The 24,391-nt window shown below is 33.7% G+C and overlaps 3 protein-coding genes across 5 annotated transcripts; 2 read left to right on the top strand and 1 right to left on the bottom strand.

The window, feature by feature from the left end:
- The first annotated feature begins 6,009 nt into the window (after positions 1-6,009).
- LOC125830815 (homeobox-leucine zipper protein HAT5) lies at positions 6,010-8,557 on the top strand. 3 transcript variants are annotated; one of them, XM_049509990.1, is made up of 4 exons: positions 6,083-6,272; positions 6,303-6,350; positions 6,980-7,377; positions 7,881-8,557. In XM_049509990.1, exons 1-4 carry the CDS (start codon positions 6,245-6,247, stop codon positions 8,280-8,282), a joined length of 876 nt encoding a protein of 291 aa, XP_049365947.1. In that variant the 5' UTR covers positions 6,083-6,244; the 3' UTR covers positions 8,283-8,557. The 3 variants fall into 3 exon arrangements, with proteins under 3 accessions (XP_049365946.1, XP_049365947.1, XP_049365948.1); XM_049509991.1 differs by having other exon boundaries at positions 6,083-6,350; positions 6,980-7,034; positions 7,065-7,377; XM_049509989.1 differs by having other exon boundaries at positions 6,010-6,350.
- Positions 8,558-15,082: 6,525 nt separating this feature from the next.
- Positions 15,083-17,931, bottom strand: LOC125830819 (uncharacterized). The gene is made up of 2 exons (XM_049509994.1): positions 17,204-17,931; positions 15,083-15,841 (listed from the first exon to the last, which is right to left on the bottom strand). Exons 1-2 carry the CDS (start codon positions 17,725-17,727, stop codon positions 15,427-15,429), a joined length of 939 nt encoding a protein of 312 aa, XP_049365951.1. The 5' UTR covers positions 17,728-17,931; the 3' UTR covers positions 15,083-15,426.
- Positions 17,932-20,148: 2,217 nt separating this feature from the next.
- On the top strand, positions 20,149-21,997 carry LOC125830837 (uncharacterized protein At1g27050). The gene is made up of 2 exons (XM_049510015.1): positions 20,149-20,551; positions 21,456-21,997. Exons 1-2 carry the CDS (start codon positions 20,210-20,212, stop codon positions 21,729-21,731), a joined length of 618 nt encoding a protein of 205 aa, XP_049365972.1. The 5' UTR covers positions 20,149-20,209; the 3' UTR covers positions 21,732-21,997.
- Positions 21,998-24,391: the final 2,394 nt, after the last annotated feature.

The following is a 24,391-nucleotide window of genomic DNA, read 5'->3' as shown; positions in this document are numbered from 1 at the left end:
GACCTCAATTGACTTGGCACGAAGTTTAAGAAAATAAAGAAGATTTTTGAATCTTGTGGTCCTAAATTAATGTTATGTCAAATGTACAAAACTGTCCTTTAATCTTGTGGCCTTAAACATGCCACGTGGAAAACTGAAATTAAAATATTACTAAAAAAGAAAGAGGTCATTCTTTTTTTAAACAGACTAAACAGAAAATAAGGTCATTCTTTTTTAAACGGAAGAAGTAACAGATTTTGGGCCCGTGTTAGCACGGATACTTATATCTAGTAGTTCAATGAATAAGGAATGAAAATCTTATTTTAATTCATTTTATTTTCCAATAATAGTACAAAAATGGCAGCACAATTTTCAGAATTTGAAAGCTGGATTTATCTTTACCAAAGGTTTTAGTAGATATTTAATTTTTAGCTAGGCATTTTATGGAGGGTTTTTTTAGGCATATGGAACTTTCATTCCTTACTAATAATTGTTTAGCACAACTACTTTATGTGTGATATTATATGTATGTATGGGTGATAAAAGGGAGTGTTGTTCGGATCGTAAGTAAGTATACTTCATCTCTAATCCTTGAGGTGAAGTTCAAGTTATCATAACACATAAATATATATTTTAACTTGACTTCAATTGATATATATGCACTTCATTAATTTTGGATGTGCACACGTAAACAATTAAACTTATATAAAATCAAACAAGTAGATACACACAACCTACATGACGTCTCACACACGTAAACAATTAAACTTATATAAAGTCAAACAAGTAAATACACACAACCTACATGACGTCTCACACGAAATTCCACGTAGGACGTGTGTCTACTTATACAAATTTAAGTGTATACTTGTGCACATTCAAAATTAAATAAACATGTATGTGGGTAGGATGGATGCATGCATGAAGAGCTGGAGTTAAAAGGGTAGAAAGGGATTTATTAATTAGAAAATTACGTTGCATGCAAAGACAAATTTAAGAATCCAAATGAGAGTACTACTATTTTTTAAATATAGATATGTTAATTTTTTTAATCTTTAAATAATATAAACACGTTAATTACTTATTAAAAAAATTGGGTGGAACTCTTTGAATACTATAAAAAAAAAAAAGAGCTAATACTATTAAAACAACAAAAGAAATAAAATTTGAAAAAAAGAAGCTAAAGTGATAATTGTTGCTTGGTGTGTGAATATATGTATACGTACAATTTACGAAATATACACATATATACATATAATTTTCTGAGGTTATCCGTGACCTCCCTACCTTAAGGGTAGTTACACCTTTGGTTGTACATAAGTATGAACTTTTTTTTATGTATCTATAGAAGATCATAAACCACGTAAATGAAAATCTTATTTTTGTCAGAGTCATGAATGAGATTCTTGTACACTTAATGTAACGATCGGGTTCCGTTGTTATAGAAAATCCAACGGAGAAAAATTTTAGGTCGGAAAACATTTTCGTAGTAACTTGAAATTTTCCAACCTAATCCAGATTTGGATGAAACCGGAGTCATTGAGGTGTAGGAAAATCTAGTAGCAATCGAGTGACTTATTTGTGATTTTGATTACATGCATAGTTAGATAAGTCGTTAAGGAACCCGTACGACTTTACGAAATTGAATTCAGGTGAGTAGAACTCTCGAAATCGATCTTAGCATTGAACGGTATATTCTGAGCGTCGTTGGTTAAAGGTGTGTTGTGAAATGGGGGTCTTGGAATTATTAAAATAGCTCACTGGTTCTGTGCAAGCCGCTGGGGCGGGATTTCTGCCGCCAGGGCGGGGCCACTGTAGCGGGGTTAGGACCGATGTGGCGGGTTCGACGCGATTTAAAGTCGTAAATAAACCCCAAAATGACTTTATTCTGCACTTTTCAACTTGTAGAGCTAAGGAACGAACCCGAGGTGACTCTTGACAGTTTTCCACAATTCTTGAGGCTAAATGTAAGTTTTTCACTCCTCGAATCCATTTTTCGATCCGTAGAACATAATAGAATGAGTAATTATCGATGGGGAAGGGTTTTGATCTAGATTCTATGGTGGAAACAACCCTATTTTGGGTACTTGGGATCATGAGTTTGATCTATGGTTCATAGAATTATTAGTGATTCGGGTAATTAGTGATTGCTTATTGATTTCCGTGTTATTATGATTGTTTGTAGACCAAGAACAAGCGGAACGAATTCGGAAAAGGGAAGGATCAAGTTTCTTAGGGTTTCAAAGCTTGTTTCGAGGTAGGTGATGGTTGTGATTCTATGATTGTGTGATGTATGTTTGTTCTTGCTTCATTATGATACATATATGTATATGAATGTTGCATTATTGATCACACTTGTTGTAAATGAGATAGATGAATGATGATTACCATGACATCATGACTTAAATGTATGATCTTGAGGATATACTTGTGATTGTGGTGTGTTGAATGGATCGGTTGCCACATTTCGACATACATAACTTGGATCGGTTGCCACGTTCCGGCATAATTATGGGATCGGTTGCCACGTTCCGGCATAATCATTGGATCGGGTACCACGTTCCGATATGCTAACTGTTTGGGTTCCATGAGAGGACCAATGACTTGTCATAATTGTGTATTTTGAGAAATGTGAAGTTGTTCGTTGTTCGTAAATGTTGATAATATTATATATGTTCGATATATGCATGTGATTATACTGTTGTATTGACTTATGTATGTTACACTTAGTGGGATAGTCGTGTGATCCTATCAGTACACTGTGGTTGTGTACTGATACTGCACTTGCTCTTTCTTTGTTGAGTACAGGGAATCTTTAAGCGGCTATTGACAGACATCGCTTAGAAGATCAGTGATCGCCGATCGAATACAAGGGTGAGCTAGTTCTTCCAAGCTGCCATGAGTTCTCATTTCGTCTATGTCCACCATTTCGAACTTAGACTTTCTAATTAAGTTTTAGTTCATTAGTATGGGGTTGTATCCCTTCTTGTTTAGACTTGTTGAACTTAAGAAGTTTTGGTACATTGACTTTCAGGTTCTAGGTTATTTCTTCCTTATTTGTTTTGTTAGTTGTTAGATCTTTTGGAAGTTTATGGGAACTTCAGTTTTTAGGTATTATTCATGTTTTCGTATCCTTAAATGCTTTAGTTTTTAGTTTAGTTGCTTGGTTTACATTGTAGTACCGGAGGGTTAGTGTGGTTGCCAATCACGATGGTCTGGGTCTTGACACTTAATCATATACATGTCTAGAGTTCAATTCAAGGGGTGTGAATAGAGAAGTTCTTGGTATAAAGCTTTTCCTCGTTAGTGTTGTCATATGCAACATGAATTCAAATCAAACGAATGAAAATTTCAAATTTCGAATATTTTAATCCAAACAAAAACAAAATATGATCGATTTTTTTAAAAAAAATTCGTGGCAAAAGCTCAGGGTATTAGGAAGTACAAGAACAAAAACTAAGTATTTGGTTAGAATCAAACCTTGTCAAATTTAACACTTGATTTCAAATAGAATCACTAATATTATATTGTGTTTGGAGGATTTTAGTGCGCTAATTAATAAAACCCCAAATCCATTAGTGGAAATATCTCTAGCAACTTGCAAGGATTTTGGTTAAACATATTTATCTAGATAAAATTAGTTATGTTAGTTTAAATGAATTATGCTTATATTTTTTCGATTGTGTTGATTGCACGAACTTACTTAACATGTTTTACCTTTTTAATGTGATTTACAGACTATCATATTTGAGTAAAATTTATTCAATGTGCATCTAAAAGATATTGACTAGACGAAGTTTCCCTTTTAGAAAAAATATAATAATCATATTAATAATAAAGGATTTCATTGACTAACAGGTTTGGGAAACCTATAAACAAATAATACCTAGTTACGTAATGCTAGTAAAATAAAGCAATAAAGATTGTATAGGTGGATAATACATATATCACATCACATGAAAATTTGAAGAGAATATTAGTTCAACAAAAATTACTTAACGTACGATGTTCTAATACATCAATTAACCCTTTTTTTATGATGAGAAGTCCTAATCGACTATATATATCTTTCATAATTTTGGACCACAAATTATTTTTTATTTTTTATTTTCACTCCTACTCGATATCTAAAATTTGATTAGTCTGAATTCGTCTTACACGAATTTTCACTTTGTTAGTAAAACATTTCTTATCATAGAGAACATCAAATAAATAACTTATTTCTTTTTTCCTTTTGATATTTATTTATATCTCAAATATGTTGTTTAATAATATATGTTATTTTTTAATACTTAATATAGTATTAGGTACGCATATAACATTATATTTTATATAAATATCTTTTATATAAATATTTATTATTCAATGACATATTATTTACGTGTATAACACGTACACCAAGTTAATACATTAAAATTAGCACAAAAAAATATCGATTGTTTTAGCTATTTTTTATTGATGCCCTAGTGTTTAAGTTTATATGTTATATTTATACTCTTGCATTAATTGCTGGGATGATGTATTACACGCTAATTAATGGGTAGATTTTAGTTCTCTTTAATTGTTACAATCCATTATCCACGATCGAACCGTGTGAATACCTACTCTAACACCTAAATAGGAGAATCCTTACCATTCAATTTAAAATAGATATTGCGGAAGAAAATCCAAACATGCTATAACTCTTAAAATAATGACTGAAAACTTCTCAACCTCAAGTTCCAATAGAAAATCCTTGAAGATACAATGAAAGCCTTTTGAGAATGCCATGAAAACCTTTCTTAGGAATTAGTCTAAACAGGTATAACAACTTCTAAGAATATGAACAATAGGAAAACAAACACAACTCCCACCAGCATAAGGAAGAGACAAGTAGAAGTTGTTGGAGATCACCATCGACTTCACCTATGAAATGTTATTGAATCTTGCAACCAGACTATGCCAAGTGGCATAGCAAGAGTAGTATCAGTACAAACAACACGTATTGATAGGCATCATCGAATCCACCACATAACAAGAGTAGTATCAATACAAAAATGAATTTTTTTCTTAAATGTATATCTGTAGTCCCTTATTTATAGAAGTGGGCCCTCATAACCATCAATAAGATCCTAATGACACGGTTTCATAAACTCTCTAGGACACTTGAACTTTGTGCTCTAATACCAAGTTTGTCATGTCTCGAGCTCATACTCTAGGCGTGACCGACACTCTGAACCATTGTTGATCTCAAGCGTACCTTTGGCCTGCCTTACTACTACATTGAAGGCTATAAAAACATATGCGGAAGTTTATAAAAGATGAGCATGCAATGCAATACTTCATAGTTAAAAATATGCAATAAGCATATGTTTGTAAAATAACTAATATCGTAACTCATCTGACTCGTCTATGAAGCCTCTAACATATCGAAGATAGGTTATCGGAACAAGACCCCAAACTACATGAATAGTTTACTAATGACATAAGCAAACTATTAATTCTTAAGATAGATTGGAGACCTCCGAAAACAAGGAGGTCGCACCAAAGTTGGATGAAGGTGATCCTAATGATGTGTCTATGATCGATCCTGAATACCTGAATCTGCATCATTTTAAAATGATGCAATGTTGAATGACGTTAGCACATAAAATGTACAATATGTAAAATAGGTGAGTGTAACAATTGTCTAAAACTGAACATACACATGGTATATTAGTAAAGGAGTTTCCTTATGTTTTATTTATTTCCCTGTTGCCCATTTTTAAAGTTGGTTTGATAAGGATTCTCCTACCTAGGTATTTGAGTAAGTATTTGCACGTCCCGATGAGTTTAGATCGTAACATGTAAATATCGATCACTATACTAAAAGCCCAAAATAAAAATAAAAATACGAGTACAAGACTCTGGTGGGAAACCAAAAAAAAAAAAAAAAAACTCCAAGGGCAAAATAGGAAATTTAAAATGAGCCCATCTTCCATTGCAAGAAGAAAGCTCTTCTTACCACTTTCAACTAGCTTGCTTATAAACCCCATCAATCTCCTCTTCCCAAGGAAGAATCTCTTTTTCTCTTTCACTTATTTCCTCTTTCATCTACTTATACTTATTTTCTTCACTCAAATGGCACTGACCCTTCTTCATTGTTCCTTTGCTTATGACATAACCTTTTTTCAAATTTCAAGATTCAATCAAGAAACCCCATTTCTCACTGCTTAAACAAACCCCATATAGTTTTTTTCACAATTCTTGCACCCTAGAAAACTTCAGGGTTGAAAGTAAAAAAGATATGGAAGTTGGAAGGGTTATTAATGAAAGTTCTAATACTGTTTTGGTTCCAAATGAAAAACTTTCTCATTGTCTCTGGATGTCCAATTCTTCCCCCTCTTTTCATGGTAAATAATTCTTCTCCATCCTGCTAAAAATATGTTCTTTTTCATGTAATTTTATCCATGGCGGATTCAAGATTTTAAATTTATGATTTTTCGACCACAACCCTTTTTTACTAAGTGGATTTTTAATACAAATATAGAGTCTTTGAACTTTAATGTTATATCAAGGTTATAGTACTTCGCCTTTTAGTTTATTTTAGCTCAAAGGTTGAATTTTTTATGACAAGTGTATGGTTTGTTACTAACATTATTTAACTCTCTAACTTTTCCTTGAAAAGATCAGATTTTGCTCAATTGAATGAGTAGAATTTGGACACTTGTTTTGTTCAATTTTTGGTCAAAGTTTGAGTCTTTTTTAGCTTTAGAAGTATAAAAACTTTGATTTGGCTAGTTGATTTCTCGTATGGTCGCTCAACTAGTATTTATTATCTCAGAAAGTCACTTCTTTTGTTGAAAAAATTGGAATCAAGAAGAAAGGTTACGTTCTGAGTAAATAACTATTAGTTGAGGGATCATATGATAAATGAACGCTACATGGTTTAGTTTACTTGAATTGAAGTGAAGAAACTTAGTGTATTCAAGATTTTGATACATTCGTGACCTTGTTCTTTTCTTGATTTGCTCTGTTTTAGGCTCTGCATCAATGGTTAATTTCGAAGATGTTGGTCGAGGAGAAGTCACTAAAGAGAGGCCATTTTTCCCAGCAATTGACAAAGAAGAAACTAGCAATGATGATTATGATAGTTGTTATCATCAGCCAGAAAAGAAGAGAAGACTTTTGCCTAATCAAGTGCAGTTTCTTGAGAAGAGTTTTGAGGTAGACAACAAGCTTGAACCAGAGAGGAAAGTTCAATTGGCTAATGAACTTGGCTTGCAGCCTAGGCAAATTGCTATTTGGTTTCAAAATAGGCGTGCTCGATACAAGACTAAAGTACTTGAGAAGGACTATGATGTTTTGAAAGCTAGCTTTGATAAACTTAAAGCTGATTATGACACCCTTTTCAAAGAGAATGAGGATTTGAGAAATGAGGTATCTTGATCATACTTCTTGTAAAACCAGCATTCTTCATTAGCATTAGAACTTCCAAGGGGTTTGTTATGTAGCCTTGAAGAAATGAGTTGTTGTCCCTTACATGGTCTTGAACTTCATTTGGTATTAGAGTCAGACTCATCCGTATTCTTGATTTGTCCAACCTAGTTGTGTCGGGGTGTTAAAAGTTGAGGAAATAGATTGTTGTCTTGTTGTCTCCTTAATGATCTTTGAACAATCCTCGTCCGAGAGGCTAGTTCTGAGAGTAAGTTAGGGCTCACCTTTATTTTCTTAACATGGTATTAGAGTCAGACTCATCCGTATTCTTGGTTTATCCGTAGGTGTGTTAGAGTGTTATAAGTTAAGCGAATAGCTTGTTGTCTCCCTACTGGTCTTTCAACAATCTTCACCTCTAGAGATAGCTTCTGGGGTTGAGTTGAGTTACACATAACGTCCATTTTCTTAGCGGGATTTCTAATATATTCTTTGATTTTGTTGAATAGGTCCATTTGCTTACACAAAAATTGCATAGGAAGGAGAAAGGGAAGGAAAACTCAGAACAAAGTGTACCAATTAGTCCAATAGATACACAAGAGGCTCAAAAGACAACAACTCCAATAGTTGTTACCTCAGATGTACCAAGTATGCCAAAGTTAATGTGCAAACAAGAAGATGCAACTTCAGCAAAAAGTGATGTTATTGATTCAGATAGCCCACATTATACAGATGGGAATCATTCATCAAATGTATTTGAACAAGAGCCATCTGATTTTTCTCAAGATGAAGATGACAATCTAAGCAAGAGCTTTTTATGTTTCCCAGAAATTGGAGATCAAATTCAAGCTAATTCATGCAATTTGAGTTTCCAAATTGAAGATCAGCCTTGTTGGTTCTGGCAATATTGAGTTATTAGGTTTCAAGATTGGCTCAATCCTACTTTAGCGTTCCAAAGCAATCAGTATAATTTCACAAATAGAGTCTGAAGACAATTGTGTGTACACATACACGTACACAGTCTTATCTCTATCTTGTGGTACAGGTAGAGAGACTATTTCCGATAGACCCTCGTACGAATTTAGAGGTCCAAGGCATTTGCTAAATTTCTTTGAACAATAATATGTTGTACATAGGATTACTAAGTACTACTAGTTTGACTATATGAGGTATCTTTTGACTCTTTATTAGCTTTGTTCCAAAAAAAGTTGTGATTGGCCTTTTTTTTTTACTTTAGCTAAAAAACAAATGGTACTATTGCCTTTTTTTCTTCTTCTTCTTCTTTTCAGTTAATTATGATGAATTAAGCATAGGTACTGCAAGTGATTTAGTTTGTTTTTAAAAAAAAATTAAAGTTAGAATCCTTTGGCCTTATTTAGAAAAGGTTATATCATGACAAGTCATTTTCTAGTATATGAACAAAAGTAAACAAAAGCATGTGCATTTTCCTTCTAGTGGGAAAGAAAGGGGTTTTGAATGGGAAACTATGGTCTAAAAATAAACCCCTTCTACAATGGGAAAAACCATTGGATTATTAGGTATTGGTCATGTATAAAAAATAAGTATAGTATTTAAGACATTTTTTGCTTTTAGTCTAATAAATATTCCTTCGAGTTCATTTTATATGATCTTGTTTGACTAGGGATTAAAAAGAAATTAGAAAAAGATTTTTGGATAATGTATTAAAAGTGTCATTAAAACTTGTGGTTTGAATAGGCATATTATTTAATTGGATAGCGCATAAACATGCCTTTTAACTGGACTTCAGTTGTCATCTGCACCTTCTAACTTTGAGTGTGTGCAAGTATGCAATTAAACTTGTATAAAATTGAATAAATTGACACATTCGTCCTATGTGGCGTCCTACTGACAATTTTGTGTCTTATGTGGTGTCTTACATGACAATTTTGTGTCCTATGTGGCGTCCTACATGTATAATGTCACGTACGACGTGTATGTCTACTTGTTCAATTTTGTACAAGTTTCAGTATATACTTGTTTACACTCAAAGTTGAGGGTATAGATGTCAGTTGAAGCCAAATTAAATGACATATTTATGTATTATGCCTATTTAATTTGGTCTCATATGGTATTCATGTCCTTCAACTTTGAATGTGCACAAGTAGACACTTAAATTTATATAATGTTGAACAAGCAGGTACGCACTCCTACATGGCAATTCGCGTAAGATACAATCGAGCTATTTGTATTCTGTCATATAAAACGTGTGTATCTAATTGTTCAACTTTATACTAATTTAACTGTCTCAAAATTGAAAAACATACATTTCACTTAAGATCAAATTGTAAAACACGTTTATTTATTATATCTTTTAAATATGTCTAAGACATTTCTGTGGTGGTAAAAGTATCTATCACAAAGCAAAGTTAAAGAGAGAAAAAACCAAAACTGAAACAAACTAAATATACTTACTATTATAACTCAAGATTTTAAATATATCATGATATTTAGGAGGCACATACAATCTAAAGTCCTAGCCGATTGGTCATATGGTGTTGTTGCACCCTATTTTGAAATTAGTCCACACCACTTAATGGTTGTGTGTTTCTGGTTTTGAAAATATTTAGTAGGCGTTTGTATATGTAATTTTTATTCTGTAATTTGAAATTATAAGATAAAATTAACGTTTTAACGCTGGACTATACATAATCACAAATTTTCAATTACAAAAAGACGGCAGACTTAAATAAACTAAAACAAAAATTATATACATATACAATGAAACAGAAAAGATTAATTTTTCATTTTCTTCATAAACCTTCCAAGCATGTATATATTATTTAATTTCTAGAAACGGAAAACACCAAAAAGAAGTTAACACTTAACAGAAAAAGCTAACCTTTCATGATTTTTCTTTAAAATAATTTTATTATTTTAGTACAAATAATAAAATAAAATAATTTCAAAATTAGCTAACCTTTCAAACTCAATAAAAAAAAAATTAAATTTTATCACGAAATTATTATTTTTATATCAAAATTTTTAGCTTGGGAAAAGTAAAAGGCAGGCAATACCCTCTTAAAGTCAAATTTTGTGGATGATTGGATTCAAAAGTGTATTTTAATATAGGCAATGACTTTTTAGCTCAGATGTTGACAATTTCTTTTACTTTAATTAACTTTATAAAATGGACGTTGTGACACACCCCATAACTTTAAATATTTTTTTAATTAAAGGAATCAACGATTTTTTTTAACATGAATATCTTTGATGATGTATTTCTTGTTACATGTTAACATGTGTAATTTGTACAATGACTTTTTCATATTTTTTTAATTCTGAAAACATATTTTAATTGCTAAAATTTAATCATGGTGTTTATTTTAATCTTTTTTTTTAAAAGGATAGAAAGCACGTAGCTTTGAAGGAACAAATCTAATGAAATATTTATATTCTCAAGTCCGTCAACCTATTTGTTAATTTTTAGTTTAAATGAACGGACTGAACTGAATTTGAATGGTTAAAAATATATGGGTTGGATTAAATTTTAGAGGATCAAAATAAAATAGATATGTTCATCGTACATGATAATTTTGTGTTCTACATGGCGTCCTACGCGTATTATATCGCATAGAACACGTGTGTCTACTTGTTCAATTTAATACAAGTTGAAGTGTCAACTTGTGCACACCTAAAGTTGGAGGACATAGATGTTAGCTGAAGCCAAGTTAAAAGACATATTTATGTATTATGCCTTAAGTTTTTGTGTATATATTTTTAAAATATGAATTTTCTTGGTCAAAATTTTACCTCCCCAAAAAGGTAAAAGAGTGAAACATTAAAGACACTATGACTTGAAATGGTGTGACCTCGATAATATTAGCTTATAATAAAGTGGATGGGGGGGGGGGGGGGGGGGGGGGGGGGGGGGGGGGGGTTAGAGAAAGCCCTCAATTGATGATACTTGCAACTCATGGTACCCACTTGCATTAGGCATATATCATATCTATACTTTTATGACAAGTCATTGTTGGTATTCAAATATGTGTCTCTTAAGTTAATTGATTGAGCAAATTAAGATATCTTTTAATTGCATTTGCTTACTTCAAATCAACAAGTTATCTTTCTTTGTTGATGCAAGTTTTGTGGATGAGGAACAACTTTGTAGTAATTTCTTTATTTAAGAAGAGCCGCCTTAATGAGCTTGCGTGACTTAAAGAACCATGAAATGTCCCTTTTGTCTTCATGTTCAAAGAACTTCTAGACCATGTGGAATTAAGAGTGAAATTGAAACCAATATTAGTAAGGTTTGGAAAAGGACCGCATCCTAAATGATATCTTGAGAAATTTAAATAGAACACGTGTGATCTCACGAAGACGAGTGATTCAATTGCTCTCTTTACTCGATTGAATGAATATATACAGTTGCGTGAGGCAGCATAAGTGTACTTCATGATGGTAGAGTCTGAAAAAGGACTGCATCATAAATGATAACTTTAAAAGGCTAAATAGATCACATATGCGATCTCAATGGACCTATTAACCAAATAGCATAATCGACGGCCTCATGTCTCTGCAAATTTGAGTTTATGAGTTCTGAATTTTAGAAAAGACAGATTAACAGGTTCTGAATGAATTATTTCTACAGTTAATTTCTCATATGTCACTCAACTAACAATCATTAATGATCTCAATAGTCAGCTTTCTTCATGATTTCAACCCTTTTCAATAAAAAAAAAATTGATTTTTTGAGATAATAATTACTTATGTTAGAGAAAAAAGGTATATGTGAGTTATTTGTGTAACATTAGGGGTATATATAAAGCACTTTTTGAATGACAGATATATTAGCTCTATATGACAAAGTTAAGGATATATCAAACCATTTTCTCTTTTTATATTGTTTAACTTTCACTACAATAGAACCTTAAGAACCAAAATATCATATACTTTGGAAAACAAATGAAATATCGACAAGTCAGAAACAAGGTCGGTAACAGGATCTTACACGTGTCCAGTACCAATTTGTCGTCAAACAAATGCCACTTAAACAAATGAAAGCCCAATGGGCCCTACAATAAGATGCCAGAGTTGATGTTGATGGGCCGAGCAACGTGGCGGGCAACACATGGAGTTAGTGGGCCTATGGAGCCCAAAAGTCGCTTTCAGTTATTCTTTTACAAGGCGATGCGGATAAGAATGTAGATATTACTGTAAGTTGGGGGCCCATTATTGATTAAAAATTTGGGCATTGGTTTTGACAAGACGTGAAAGTGTCCAAAAGTGGAAGGGGCCTATTTTTATCACACGTGTAAGGTCGGTCTCATGGGACACCTAGGGATTGACAATGGGGCGGAACGGATGCGGGATGAGTTTAAAGCTATGAGGGGTGGGGAGGTTTTAAGGTTGTGCGGGCGAGTTGAAGTGATTTTTTTAAAAACTAATGCAGGACGGGGCAGATTGTTGGTCTATGCGAGTTCAAATTTAATTTAAACCTTTTAAATGTTATAAGAGTGACAGATGGTTCAATCAAAATTAATACAACTTCTTACATGGTTTTCTCAATTGACCTCTAAAAAAATAAAATTTTAAGTCATCATCTATTAAATTAATACAACTTAATGAGAAAATGAATTTATTTTTATGAATTTTATTTTTAGTATTAAACTTAACTAGAAAAGGAAAATATTAAAAAAATTATGTGGGACGGGTTAAAATTTTTGCGGATTATGTTCAACCCACCCTGCACTGCCCCATTGCCATCTCTAGGGACACCACTACCTGTGTGTGTACCGCGTGTCACAAAGAAAGAGAACATTCTATTCACAAGGGTCGTTTGGTAGCTGATTTTTAAAGTGTCAACCAAATACCGTAGTAATTTTATACACAAATAACTTTTTTTTTTTTTAATCTATTTATTAAATATCGTACAAGTTATACGAAAATTAGTATATGAATACCTTAGTTTGTCCTACCAAACAACCCAACTGTATTTTGTCATTTCGTGTGTTCATGAGCTGTCCTTTTGTTTATAAAGTGAAAAATTAGAGTTGTGTTCGGTCATGAATGCTAATTGAAATTGATTGTCGAATTTTGGTGAGTTATATAAAGTGAAACTATTTTTTTAGATGTTTTTAAATTTCTGTAAAAAATGATTGTTGAATTTTGGATTTTTTAGGAATCTTACGATCGAATGTATCTTCTGGAGTAATGTAAAAACAAATTCATAACCAAACGCCTTCAAGGAGTTCTAAAATTTGTGATTTAAGGTATTTCTTGATTAGTTGTGTGATTATAAATCACTTTATAAGAATAAAAAGAAAATTTTAAAAGCAAATTATCTTCCTGTTTGCAATAAATTTTAAAGCTGACAGAAAATAAATTACAATCACAATAAAATATGAAGAAACGTGAATTTTATTGATGAATATTGTGGGTACAATTATGTTGATCCCTTGATTCTTTTCTCATAAGATATATATCCATGATTTGAGGGCCGTTTGTGGCATATTTCTCAATTTAGGATACTTTGGACTTGATCTACATAATTTGAGGGACGTTAGTGACGTATTTCTCAAACTATGATGATTTGGACTTGATCTACATAATTCGAGGGCCGTTAGTGGCGTATTTCTCGAATTAAGATGATTTGGATTTAATCTATTTATGAAGATTCCATGACTTTGTGAAATATTTGAGATCTTGATCTTTAAAAATACCCAAGAGTTTATGAAATATTCGAAATCTCGATCTCTTTATGGAATTTTCGAGATGTCTTCTCAAAGGAATATAGTACCCTTTATATAAGGATACTGAACTAGGGTATATGATTGAGTAGCCTCCAAGACTTCTAATTGGAATTGAACACACCTTATGGACTCCCAACTCGAATTGAACACGTCTTGTAGAGTCCCACAAAATTTCAATGTTTATCCTTCCGTCATAAAAAGATCATATATATTTTTAAATAGACTAAAAAAAAAGAGTTCAATATTATCCTGCTTTTTATCATTTTGGTTCTAAAGTTCCCTTTTATTTTCTTGACTAAATGAGCTATTGCAAGGTGTCTAATCGATATCTTGACTCGTCTAATAAAATTGGATGGACATTGGACGCATGTGTTTATTCAGACTCACATATGTTACTACAAGAAGTTTTGCGACAACAATTTTGAAAAGTCCGAGCAATATGTAGGTCTCAACACTCAACACACACAAAACTAGAAGCACAAGGTGGCTGGTATAAGGTCCTTGATTTAGTTTATACTGATGATACATATAAAGAACATACATACAGTGGGTTGTGTGACATACCATCCACAGGTTTTATCGAACTAATAGTTTAGCACGTTCGTTGTTGTTACTATGGGCCTTGCCACGCTTACATGAAACAGATCAAATTTACTGGCAAGGACATGTTATTGATGTGCCAGTTGGTTCAGATAGTTTTAGAATTTGGTTGATCCAAAGTCACTACCACAAAAATAACTTCTAACAATAATAAATATACATATTAAGAAAGAGTGATAAAGCTTTTATCGGCATTCATTATGCTACTATAGGCTTTAGGGACATTTACAAAAAGTGCTAAAATGTAGTTGTCACTAGTAATTGCCTCTAAAAAAACATATTTAGTGGCAATTAAGGTATTGCCGTTAATTAATGGCTGCCAAAAGATTGTTTTTTGTGTAGTGAGTACATCACTCTTACTGCATATAGAAAGTAAAGAGGAAAAAACAAAACCAAAAGAATTGTGTTAGACAGCTGAATTTGTCTTGTTGAGCCATTCTTGATTGAAGAGATGATACGATGGATCCCAGTACAAACAGTAACAATGTGTGAAGAAAAAGTTATAGTACTGATCTGTCCTAAGCCTTGGTGGACAGAGTTACCTGGTACATATTGCTGGTGGGAGGTACCCCGTGGAATTAGTCGAGATACGCGAAAGCTGGCCAGACACCATGGTCATGCAAACAAAAAAAATAAATTACTGATCGATTAAAGAAAGAAAAAGGACTTCTCTTTCTCTTCTCCATTTCTGTTTTATACATAACGGGTTATACCAATAACCTCAAAACTTCAACAGTATTTGATATCAGCTTGATGAGCTCATAGAGCTTTTAAGACTTCGAAGGATACTCCACATGAACGTCGAAATAATGAATAGTATTATGCCGGTTATGATGGCATACTTGAGTCCAAGATTCACCAACAAGTTCACTAGAAGGCCAGCCAAGACAACACCAACAAAGTTTGCTGAAACAGCGGACCAGAAAGGCATGTCGAGCACAGAAGCTATGATGGCTCCGGTCCAAGCTCCGGTTCCAGGAAACGGAACTGCCACAAAGAGCATTAAACCAAGCCATTGAAACTCTTTCACAGGGCCTGCCTTGTCTTTGGCCCTCTCAAACAACAAATCCAAAAGCTTCGATGCTGACTTGTTCGTTCCAGCAAGGAAAATTGCTAACTTCTTTAAGTAGAGCACAATGAAGGGGACAGGAACCATGTTCCTACATATGGAGCACCAGTTCTTGATCATTAGCAAACAGAAAATAAGACACACTCCAAGTGCTACCATTTCCACTCATGTAAGGTTAACATTGTCACTATAGCTTCCGAAGTCTAACAAATGTAAAACAGTGGCTATAGAGATTGTTTGATAGTTACTTGGGGGTCGTTTGGTAGAGTGTATAAGAACAGTATTGAATAGAGTATATTAGTAATGTTGAGATTATTTCTTATTGATTGTTTGGTTTGGTGTATCAAAAGGTGGTTTTGTCTTTAACATACCTATCCATGAATTGGTAACCCTTGCATTCCTACTATCATGATTTGCTATCTATTAATTATACACCATATGTATAATACTGGATAAGTGGATAGGGTGTATAACCAATACATGTAGTATTAGTTTTATATAGGTTGGAAATCCTATCAAACAAAGGATTAAATAATACCAGAACTAATACATGTATTGTTTTCTCGAATACATCCTACCAAACGACCCCTCAGTCATTGGTACATGTTCTTCACCTTCATGTTTTTCACAGACATCAGACTTCCAAAAAATTATGTTCTCGCCAATGCAACACCAGCTTGATTATCAGCTGACAATGGTCAAATCGGATTCAATTGTCAACTGTCCCTATAGAGAACAGGATTGACTAACGAGTCTCAAGGAACTAAAGTTACATCTCTTTTCAAGAATTAGCTACTCATCAAAACACTACCTTTCACTCTCATATAAGATTACACAGACCCTATAGCTTCTGAAATCTAAACCATCGGGAAAAAAGACATCAATAGACATCAGTTTCACAGTAATTGATACTCCAGCTACCAGTAACTAACAACTGGATGCTTGTTTGTATACACATTTTCAATAAAACATCTGAAATACCAGTAACTAACATTCAAGTTACAGCACCACAACATTCCTCTTAACTGCAAGCAACATAATACAAACTCAAGAACAGTACCAAAAAAATACTTCTAAGGATAACAGACATTCAATTCAACAACAACAACAAACCCAGTGTGCTCCTATAATGTGAGGCCTGGTAAAGGTAGAGTATACACAGACCTTACCACCTACCTCTACCTCATAGATAGAAAAGTAGTTTCCTATAGACCCTCAGCTCGAAACAGACATTCAATTCAACTACAGCATACCCAGTGTACTCCTACAAAGTGAAGTCTGTGGAGGGTAAAGTGTCGCAGACCTTACCTCTACCTTAGAGGTAGAGAGACGGTTTCTAATAGACCCTCGGCTCGAAACAGACATTCAATTCAAGGACTTCAAATCAGGACAGTATAGCAAATGTGCAATCTTTCATCCAAATTACTGAATTTAAAGAGAAACTGAAACTTACCCAAGAACAGATAAAACAGTCAACACAGTAGGCTTAAGTTGCAACCAATAACCAACAGGAATTGCCCCACGAAGCTCAATAACAGGAAGTGTAGCCAAAGCAAACACAACAGCCTCATCAGGCCATCCTGAACTCCTCAAAGCATTAGCAACTTTTACACCAAAACCCGAAGCCCGAATAGAGTCAGCAGCAGCTTTTGCATCCCCAGAAACTGCAAACAAACCAACAGATACAGACGCCCAAAACAACACCCAAAACAGGAATTTCAATGGTTTCTCCTCAGTAAGTAATAAACCCTCTTCCTCTTCAATTACTTCAAGAAAACTATCAGAAGAAGCTCTAATTATCCTTTGAACACGACCCAGATGGCTAAAAGTTTGTAATATTGGAAAAGATTGAGTCTTTAAGTGAATTTGTCGATTTTGATGCAAGAAAGAGTGAATCTTGGGGAATGAGAAAGATGGGTTAGACTTTCTATAAGAGAAAGTCAATAGCTGTGGAGAGTGGGATAAAGAAGTGGCCATATTGGGGGATGGAAAATGTACTGTAAAGTGTAAAATACAGAGATTTTACCTCATTTGTTTGAGCTCAGCACACTATTGAGGTGCATTTTCATGGTGAATAATGAACAGAAGGAGGAGAACTTTGGATTTTGGATTTGGTATTTTGATAGGGTTTTGAAGATTTAAGTACATTTTAATATGGCCTTGAAAGCATAGGAAATACCATTAGGGAGGAGTAAACTAGGTGTTTAATCTTTGTACATTAATTGGTCAAAATTTCTTGAGTTAATATCTTAAAAAATCGTCCAATTAAGTTAATTATTTCAAAATAAAAAAATTGATTTCTCGCTTAATATCTTTTAAAATGGATGGAGAGAGTTTATATGAATCTTCTTGATAATTCGCCCAATAAAAATATAAGATATTAATTTAGAATCAAATATTTAGCTCATTTTTATTCAGCTTATCGACTAAGGTCAACAATTCCTTCATATTGGATGGTGCCAACAAAATTGAAGGAATTGAAGAAACAATTACAAGATCTTTTAAGTAAAGGGTTATATTAGACGAGTGTCTTCCTTTGAGATACTTCTATTTTATTTGTGAATAAGAAGAATGATTTCACGAGGATGTGTATTTGATTGTTGATACTTGAATGAGGCAATTATAAAAAAAATAAGTATCATCTAGCTTACATATATTTGTATTGTGATCTGATCAAATTTGAATTTGTGTCCAAAAAAAACACTTTAAGGTAAAGTCTCCTAAAAAAGAAGAGGCAATTTTATATCTAGAATTCAAATTCAAAACGTCTAATTAAAAATGAATAAGTATTTATCACTCAACTACAATTGTTGTTGATTTAAAAAAATTTCACCAACCAAAACTCAAGAACATTTTAATTGTTGAAATAAACAAATTGTCTTAATTAGTCAAATTCAAATCTTAATATTTAAATTCAAATAATTAAATTTTCTTAATATATAAACGTATATTAAAATTCAGACATATTAATCTCAATAAAAAAAAAACAAGTCCCAAATGCTACTAAATAATATATCTTTATTCAAAACAATCTTTCTAGTTATACACAAGTTTTGTTATAAATAATCAAATATTCCACAAAATGAAAATAATTAATTACAGTATTTAATTATTCTTTAGGTCTCTAACATAATTTTCTTTTTAATTTATTTCAAAAGAACCCGATAAGCTTGCTTAATACAATTTACATCTTTTATCTTTGGCTTAAGTCATTTGCAGCCACTTAAAGTTGTCCGCATATTTTTTACTTGAACACCTCAATTGAGACTTGTACCTATTGAACACCTCTAATACTTCAGATTGATACCTATTTGATATTTTTTTAATAATCAGCCCCAAATATTAAGTGAGTGAGATACACTCTCGATAACATGGCACAATAACAAATTAAATTATGACATATGTCATGTGGGTCAAAAATATTATTAAAAAAATAAGGAAAAGAAAAAAGATATTTTAAAATTAAAAAATAATTATTATGTGAACCCTTATACAACTCACCCACCGACCCACCAAACACTCTTCCCCTGCTGCTGCTCATCGGAACCATCCACCCTATCATTTCTTGCTCTCTAATTTTCTTCTTCTTCTTTGGATTGAACAATGTTGCTTATTGTGATTCAAAAATAAACATTGTTATACATTTCAGCCACTTAAATTCTTTCCCTGCTACCCATCGAATCGTCGACTACCACCGACAACATTTTTCTCTTCTTCTTTTTTCCTTGTTCTTTAACTTAAATCAACATGGAAGTTTTAGATTCAAAAATATTATTTTAAAAAAAGAAATAAATTTTTGAGAGTAAAATAATGTTCTGTAGATTAATTCAGTCCTAGATTTAAAGAATAAAAATTACGACCAAGTCATCCTAAATATGAAGAAGAAAACACGACCACGCTATTCTAGATCTGAAGAGAAAACAACGACTAAGCAGCGACATTAATGGCATAGATAATAGTAGCTGCTTAAATGAGGAGGAACAGACGAATGTGCAGGCGGCGATAATGAAAAATCTGAAAAAATAAAATGATCGCAATGGTAAAGAAAGTGAAGTGGCTAGAGAAAAAAATGAAAGAAAAAAGGTGTATGATGGCGGCGATGACGGCTGCTGGAGAAAGTAATGATAACCAACCCAAGGAAGAAGAAAGAGACTTTTAAAAAAAAAATTAGAAATTGTCTAATTATCTGTTTTCACGCATTCAACAATGGTGAATCACACTTAAAAGTGTCATGTAGGCAAAAAGTGTTCAAGCGGTATCAATTTAAACTAGTAGAGGTGTCCAATAGATATAAGTCTCTGTTCAAGTGAAATATGCGGACAACTTTAAGTGGCTACAGATGACTTAAGCCTTTATCTTTTATGTGATTTACCAACGGGAAAAGTGAAAAAAAAAAGAAAAGAATAAATAGTCCAAATCTCTTGTCCAACTTTTCCCAAGCCAAGTAGAACCCAAAATCATGGGCCGCAAGAGAGACAGAACCCACTTCAATCGCCACGTCCCGTACTCCTTCCCCAAGCGCCGCCGTCCAACACCAATCACCGACGATCCATTGCCGGTGCCGGAAGACAACTCATCGTCCACCAAGCAACAGCCGGTTACTGTGGTGGTTATTGGGGTTCCTTCTGAATGCTCTGTGCTCGACATTAAATCTCGTTTTGAGATTTATGGATCCATCTCTCGAACTCGTATGGACCCTAATGGTCTCGCTCATATCACTTTCCGTTCCACTGATTCTGCTCAATCTGCTGTTGAAGCTGCCGAAGATTCATCTTTCCCCATAACTCTCCACTCCAAGCCTGTATGTCCCTTTCTTCTCTATTTTTCTAATATCTTCTAATTGTAGAAATTTGTGTCAAGATTGCTACTTTTTGTGTACCTTTTGAATTTGTGGGTCTGTTAGATGTTTGCAAAATTGAGTTTTTGAACTTGTGATTTTTGGCACCCAAGGGTGTTCCTAGTGGTCATTAAAGTAGTTGAGAGCCGTGAGATCTCAGTTGAGACAAAAAAACACTAGGGGATTGTTTCCATCTGTCGTAGCTTTGGTGGACAGAGTTACCTGGTAGTAGGAGGTGGCAGGTCTCCTGTGGGAAAGTTGCTAGCGAGAGGTGGCAGGTAACCTGTGTGAAAGTTGCTAGTGGGAGGTGGCAGGTATCCCGTGTGAAAGTTGCTAGTGGGAGTTCGCAGATATCTCATATGAAATGTCGAGCAGCTGGCCTGGACATCACGGTCACAAAAAAAAGTTGTGATTTTTGGAATTTGATGTTGTGTTTGGACATGATTTTTCTTGGAAAAAAATTGAAGTTCTGTGAGTGGAAGTCTCAAAAATTTGGGAACCTGAAAATAGTTGAAGGTCAGATTCAAATTTCATGATCAAACAGATAGTCCCAAAATCTATGGCCAAACGCTAGCTATATTCTTGGTCTTAGCTCGGCCAAGAATTTTGGTATGTGGGTGTTACTTTAGCTGGTACAATTGATTTAAATTACATATATGGACAATGTAAATAGTTTTTGTACAATCAGTGTAGTATAACAGGTTGTAGCATGTATACACAGACAATGTACATAATTTTTGGACAATCAAGGTAGAGTAACACGTTGTAGCATGTTAATTACCATCCAAGATGTATAATTTGTGTATGGTTTTTTAAAGTAAAATTGAGAGCTGATGTATTGCGGCATTACTTTTGTTGGGGATGACAGGTTCAGGTAATATGGGCAACTGACCATGCATCACAGTGGAAAGAAGGTGTGATGCGAAAGGATGAACTATCCACATCAACGGTTGCATCGAAGCTAGTTAAAGCAGAAGTGCCACTAAGTAGGCACGGAAGAAGTAATCGACTGGGATCAGCAATTGTGAACCCCCGAGATGAGGATAATGATAATGCTGGCGGTAATGTTCGTGCACATGTTAGTACAAGGCTGGTTGAGCCTTACAAGGGTAGGGAAATTGTTGCCTATGATGATATTTTGTAACTTAAGGTCGTTGTTTGAGGGATTGCCTCACTTGTAACATTAGCTATATGGCTTTAGGCAAATGTTGAGTTTTTATTGCAGATTGGTTGGGTGATTTTCAGTTCTAGCTGTTCTTTCAAATAAGTTTCCTATCTTGTTTGTTTTTCTTCTGTGTGTAATACTAGCACTAAAAAATGATCATGTACGTAAGATTTTTTTTTCCATTTGAGTATGTAATTCATGTAGGCTTCTGTCTTAGCAAATAAGATGCTGGTCCTTGATTTGGATTTTGTTGAAAAGATAGATGTTACTACACTTGGGTTCCTCAATACTTGTACTTGCAGCATACCACTTGGAAGAAGTTTGCAGCGTTGATGAGTTTTCACATTACATTTTTAGGATTCTCCTACGTAAAGGGGATGTAGAAGAATCTGCTTTTTCTGTCATGGCTTTTAGCTTGTGTAATATATAGAAGGCAGCCCCATGCCACATAATCTTGTAGAGCTAATTCACCCTGTGTTAATTATCTTTTCTGGTAAGTACTGATGGCACATTTGAAACCTTCTTGTTGACTATTTTGGAGACATGTAACTATGACACAAAAAGTTGTTATATGGGTTATGAGAGTTGTGCATGATGTCTGTAAATGTTGATCAGATGTTTGTGGATGATGTTATTGTCTCGATGTTGAACAGTTTTTACTAATAATAATGCACTACATTGATATTGAGTGGTTACAAGAGTTGGAGCATTTAATTTTGTTCTTGAAATTGTGCATCTAAGGAATGATAAGATGTCCATCTTGAATCCTAGTGACGGGAGCTATCTCAAATTTTCTTACACTCATTTTCTGAACAGTATCAATGTATCATATGATGTAAATGAAGATGATGCTTGATTACAGGTTTCTTGTAGTTTGGTATGGGCCTCCCCCACCCAGCTTCTTGCTTCGTCGCTGATTTGGTAATCTCTCTTCCCCATAGGAAGAAATGTCATTTTGTTTCAAGCATAAATGATTTATATTCTTTCAACGTTTTCTTCCCTAGAATCCTGCCGTAACAGTACCAATTTAGCTGGGAAGGTTCATTGCAAGATAACTTGACAAGAGGAATATCTTAAACTTACTGTCTCTATTCTGCTACAGATTTGCTATTTATCTTTTGCAGAATTTTATATAGAATGATTTGCATTAACATCAATTAGAAGGTACCACTGTTCACCCTTTGCTCAACAGGTATGATCATCATAAGGCTTTCTCTGGGAATGAACTAGAGAATCAGGGGTAAGAAGGGCTTCAAGGCAAAGAAGTTATTTTTGAGCTAGTATCAAAGGGCTTCAAGGTAAAGAAATTATTTTTGAGCTAATATCAAATCATACTTAACCTGTAAGACATACGACTTATGAGAATATGAGATGACAATACATGTTGATGTTATTTCACCTTGTTGTACTAAGACTGAGAGGATAATGGAGTAGTTGCTCTATAAATTTTGCTAGAGTAAACTAGATGATTTATTTCCATCTGTTTGAGTATTCAAGCATTAAAATGGCACCTTATGAAGCTTTATATGGTAGAAAATGTAGATCACCAATCAGCTGGTTTGAAGTGGGTAAAACTGCCTTATTTGGGCTGCTGATATCAGTGCTAGTGGGAGGTAGCTGGTATTCTGTGGAATAGTTGAGGTATGTATAACTGACATAGACAACATGGTCATCAAAAAAAGGAAAAAGAAAGAATGTAAGGTTAGGTGGATTGTACAGCTAATGGAACTCATGGGCAAGATGTACTTCTATTGACAGAGCTGTGTTGATTGCTAGTCTTTTTAGAGATTCACACGGCCTGCTATGCGGTGCAATCTTCTTCAGCTTATTGTAAATAATACCTAAGGATTAACAGTATTGTTGCTAGGATTCAACATAAGTACTTCACTTTCAAGCCTATGGTACTCCTATTTGGGAATTATCTTACCATAGAAGCCTACAACCGCCAAGTGGAATCTGATGATCTGAAATTGATCATGTACTTTCAGGAGAGCTGCTTTTTCCTGATTATGGGATACCGACTGCAAACGAGGATGGTCAGGTCAGTTCTCAGGGTTAGGATAGTCCGTATTATGAGCCTACTCAGATCAGAACTCTTTAATCAACCTTCCCTTTTCGTGAAGAGATCCCAAGTCTCCAAGTGAATGACCAACCAATATGTTCCAGGCTTTAGACCAATCTTTGTTTTTTAATGAATGTAATCATCTTGTTTAGAAGTCAAGAGGAGCCTAGATATTCCATTTTTGTCATTGAACAAGAAGTTCAGGAAATGTAGATACCTCTTAAAGATTCATAGTTGAATTTGAAATTCTTTTATCTGTTTTGGGATATAATATATGTACTTGAGGGCTAATTTTGCCATTTTCCAGAGGAGCCATACATACAAGTATTTTTGTTGCAACGTTGATATATAATTAATGGAATGCCGTCAGTGGTAGATCTAGAATTTTCATTAAAAGGATTCGAAAAATAAAAATATAGTGCATATAATTTGAAGAGATAAGTTTCAAAACACACCTAAACTATACTATTTTTTTGAGTTTCATACCTAAACTATTGAGAGTGTTATACCACTCTCATCAAGGTTGAATGTTTTGTCCATGTGAAGTGTGATGTGACAATTTTTTAAAATTAAAGAG

This window comes from Solanum verrucosum, unplaced genomic scaffold (assembly GCF_900185275.1).
Source record: "Solanum verrucosum unplaced genomic scaffold, falcon-dt-bn FXZP01000154.1, whole genome shotgun sequence".
In the NCBI taxonomy this organism is placed as follows: domain Eukaryota; kingdom Viridiplantae; phylum Streptophyta; class Magnoliopsida; order Solanales; family Solanaceae; genus Solanum; species Solanum verrucosum.
The sequence above is the reverse complement of the archived record's forward strand: the minus strand, read 5'-3'. Positions and strand labels throughout refer to the sequence as shown.